General features: G+C 52.4%; 1 protein-coding gene across 4 annotated transcripts in view; it reads right to left on the reverse strand.

The window, feature by feature from the left end:
• Positions 1-3,133, reverse strand: part of Dgke (diacylglycerol kinase epsilon) — a 23,420-nt gene extending 20,287 nt beyond the window's left edge. For 3 of the 4 annotated variants that reach the window (XM_004645298.3, XM_023705530.1, XM_023705531.1), the window contains exons 1-2: positions 2,848-3,133; positions 2,255-2,738 (exon numbers count right to left, since the gene is read on the reverse strand). In XM_004645298.3, coding sequence (XP_004645355.1) covers positions 2,255-2,718 — 464 coding nt within the window. In that variant the 5' untranslated portion in view covers positions 2,719-2,738; positions 2,848-3,133. The other variant, XM_023705529.1, reaches the window with a different exon arrangement.
• Between the last annotated feature and the right edge of the window lie 1,243 nt (positions 3,134-4,376).

Below are 4,376 nucleotides of genomic sequence, written 5' to 3' on the forward strand. Positions count from 1 at the left end.
TACAGGTTCTCCAGGGTCTCACTCTACAGATCAGACTCGTAGTGATCCTCCTGTTTTCAGCCTCCCAGGTACTGGGATTCCAGGTGCACGCCACCACGCCCCGTCTCAATCTCCTTCTCAGTGCACCCCTAGGGAACCCAGTCCTGGAGCCTGCCTAAGCAAGTGCTTTAGTCTGCTGAGCTATCTGGCCAGCCCAGGGGCTCACGTCTGAACAGACACATAAATACTGCAATGCCCCATCGACTGCAGAGCCATCCGCAAGGCCTGTCAGAACACAGCTGACCCACAGCCTGTTTCTTATTCAGTGCGGGTGGCACTTAGCACTGTCAGGTACGAAACAGGATACCTAGATAAAGGTAAATTCCAGATGGACAAGTGTTTTTGGTCCATGTCCCAAATATTACAAACATACTAAAAAAGGGCAGTAAAAAAAATCTGATATTTTAAGGAAACCGGTTGGTGTATGGTGTACAAAGCTCAATACAACTGGTAGCAGATAAACCTGTAAGAGCAGGAAAGCTGGAGAGTACAGGTTTTTGCCTGTCAGGTAAAGCCTCTGGAAAACTGGGTGTGGAGTGGACACCTATAATTCCAGCACCTGGGTGGCTGAGGCAAGAGGACTGCTTCCAGTTCAAGGTCAGTTTAGGCCACCCAGTGAGGTCAGAGCCAGTCTGAGCTACAGAGCAAGACCCTGTCTCAAAAACTAAAAACAAAACAAGACACAACAAAAAGCCTTGGAGAACATGCTGAGATTATTCATCCATCACTATAAAGACTATTAACCAACACCATAAAGCCCTTTAATTTGCTAAGGAGCAAATTCTTAGCAAATTAAAGGGCTTGGGCAGAGCAGTTGCATTTAGAATGATCACTTCACTGATGATCAGAACCACTGTCTTTAAGGAGTATCTGAGATGGAACCCATTTTTAATTAATTCTGTACATAGAGAAGAGGAAAAAGAATAATACTCCATTACAAAATTTATTTAAAGTCACTAATAACTTGGAACTCACTAATAAAGACAAAACACTGAACAGACAGGATAACTTTTAAAGACATCAAAAATGAACAGACACAAAACTGTAGGTGGAGCTGGAGAGACAGCTCAGCAGCATAAGCACCTGCTTGGCAAGAACAAGGTCCTTGATTTTATCCCCAGTACCACAAAAGAAAAAAAAAAAAAGCAAACAAACAGAAAAACAAAACAAAACAAAACCCTGTAGTTGCTTAAAGTATATCATTTTGATAATTTATTCTTAAATCTAAATCTGACAATGCATACAAATTTAAAATAAGATTTAAAACAAGATATTGATGTAACACTGCTCATGTTAATGTAAAAAAAAAAATTTTTTAAGTAAAAAGTAAAAAAGTAGCTGCCTATCTAGTCCTAGCTTTGTATTTCAGGCTTTGTGTGTGTGTGTGCACGTGTGTGGTATTGGGGATTGAACTCTGAACCTTGTACTTGCCAGGCAGGCGCTTATGCTGCTAAGCTATATCCCCGGTCCTCTATTTCAGTTTTTAAACATGTCCATGGGTCTTTCTGCCATAAATAAAACCTATTATAATAAAGATTTGAGAATCTCATTCTGGGGGCTAGAAATCCTGCAAGCCCAGGCTACTCTACCTTTCCTTTTCTCAAATGTGAAGAAAGAACAGATGACCCACAAAGCACTCTCTGCTATCAACCAGTTGACAATCCGCACTAAAAATATGTCATCCAGAAGGCATCAAAGCCGCTAAAGTATTACTGGTTTCCCCAAGGTCACTTATCTAAGAGGCTGCACATCCTGAATCTGCCAGAAGGAGTATTCCTTACAGTGTTCCCCCAAGTATGTCTCACTAAGCCACCTACTTCATAGTACTTGTCTTGCAATGACACCTGTTTTCATAGTATAGAACCGAGGATGAATGAGTTTAGGGGCTGAAAAATTAATTTATTCAGACTTCATTTTCCCTTAAAATGGGGGAAGGGGGGCAGGAGAGAGAGAGAGAGAGAGAGAGAGAGAGAGAGAGAGAGAGAGAGAGAGAGAGAGAGAACACAAACAGTGGGCCAGTGGCCCAGGGGCAGGCAGCACTTAGGGACCTCCGGATGAAAGGAGCCACGTTGAATGGCCCCCAAGGGCAGGCTGGCCACGAAAAGCAGGCCAGACCGCCCTCTGCGCTCGACACGAGACCCCTGCAGGGCCGCGATTGAGGCCATCTGCTGCGATGAGAGCGCTCTGGAACTGGAAGTTCCCACAAAGGCCCTACCTGTAGTCGCAGAGCTTGGGCTGCGTGCCGCACTGCTGCCTGCAAAGCACACAGTAGCTGCACAGGGGCACGTTGCCGCGGATCCAGTGGTGGGGCATGGCGTCCAGGGCCCGGGTGTCGCTTTTGAGCATGATCTCTTTGCACTGGAAGCGCTTGTCGGCCTTCTTGAGGCAGCCCTCGTCCACGCGGAGCCCGCAGCAGTCGCAGAAGGCGCCCTGCAGGATGTGCTGCGCGCACACGCAGCAGTAGGTGGGCTGGCTGAACAGGTCCGTGTCGCGCCACCCGTGCTTGCTCTTGCGGAAGATGTCCCTGCGGTGCAGCTGCCGCCGCGACCGCTGGAGGCTGCACCAGAAGGTGATGAACACAGGCAGCAGCACGGAGCACAGCGTCCACAGGACCAGGTGCTCGTCCGCGAGCAGGCCCTGGGCAGGCGGGCCGGGCGCCGGCCGCCTCTCGCCGTCCATCTTCCGCAGGCCAGGTCCGCCTAGGAGAGCGAGCGGGGTCGGCGGCGCTCGGCTCGCTACGCTCGCCCCTGCGGCTCTCCGGTCGGCGCCCACGCGGCGCGTCGTCCCGCCCCCTCGCCCGCCGCCTACCTCGCCTGGCCCCGGGAGCGGCGTCACCGGACTCGCGGGCTCCTCGGCGACAAGGCTAGGCGTGCGGAGACGGCGTCCGCGAGAGCCGCCGCGGCCTCGCACTCCCTCCAGGCGCCCCGCGCTCCGGGCCCCTCTCGCCGGGCCTTCAGAGACCTGCGCCACAGCTCCGGCCGCTCCGGGGCCTACCTCCAGCCCACGCCTCGCGCCGCTGTCCGCCGCTCGCGCCGCCAACGTAGGGCGCGCGGGTGGCAAGGAGACCGCTTGCGCGGAGCGGGCAAGTCCGGCGCCCGGCGCGGAGTGGGCGGGGCCTGCTGCGGCGCGACCCGTTAACGGGCGGGACTGCGGCGGGAAGACCTGCTAGTGGGCGGGGCCCGCGGAGGGATCCCTGTTGTGATTGGGCGGAGCGAGAGATGGGCGGGACACATTACTGGGAGCCCCCTTGTGACTGGGCAGGGCCAAGGATGGGGCGGGGCTGAGACGCAAAGTGGGTGGGGAAAGTGGACAAAGGGTTTGAGGTCGTAGAAGAGGGTGGAGACTCTGGTAGGGGCGGGTCACTGTGGAACAGGAGCGTGATCCTGGGCAAAATGCGCGAATGGATCCCCGACCCTTAGAGGATGGGTGAATGGACGAGGGCTATAGATTCGTGATCAGAGGCCGCTCTAGTCTGAATAGTTTAAAGCTTAGCTCTGACTTTTAACCTCCCTCTGATGGATGAGGGAGCTGACATGATTTCCATGTTGGATTGGAGAAAACTAGCTGTTTCGAATGTTAAATGCTGGAGAGTGGGATGCCCCCCTCTAACTGCACTGGTTGAGCGCTGCCTGTGCGCCCACTGCGTAGCCGATCCCAGCGCTCAGGGTGTTGGACCTGCTCAACCACGCGCCAAAGAGGCACGGCTTCGCAACTTGTTCCCGACAGTTTACCGCACCCCAGCTACCATGCTAAATGCATCGCTCCCATTCTACAGATGTGGAAAACCAAGGTGCTGAGAGGTTGAGGCACAGGCTTCGTGTCACACAGCTAATGTCAGCTAACTTGTTAAAAACATTTTGTTTACCGAGCATTTTGGTGCAGGACTGCATTCCTGAGGCCGAGGCAAGAAGATGGCTGCAAGTTCAAGGATAGAGTGGGCTCTATAGCGAGACCTGTCACATAAGCAAAATAAGCCGAACTGAACCCAGCCCAACCCAACCCACACTGTTTAATTTAGTTTTCCAGGTCAGCTGTAGTCTACGTTAAACCAGCAAAAGCAGAGTTTCTCCTTTGTTATTTTTTCCGTGAGAGCCTGCCCTGGGGATCTTGCCAAAATGCAGATTCCGCTTTCCTCCCAGGGGTATCCAAGAGGCCAGAAGGAGGCTGATAAGGTAGAATTTGTCAGTCTCTGCCCTGAATCTCTCATCTGTGGCATGGAGACGAGGTTCTGCTTGGACAACCTGCGCCTGTGTGCAAGTTATCATCGGTACCTCTTATGCATCCCAGCTGCTACAGGTGGCTTGTGTTAGTTTAGGCTTGAAAAGGATATATATATA

Source organism: Octodon degus, unplaced genomic scaffold (assembly GCF_000260255.1).
Source record: "Octodon degus isolate 3935 unplaced genomic scaffold, OctDeg1.0 scaffold00222, whole genome shotgun sequence".
NCBI lineage: Eukaryota > Metazoa > Chordata > Mammalia > Rodentia > Octodontidae > Octodon > Octodon degus.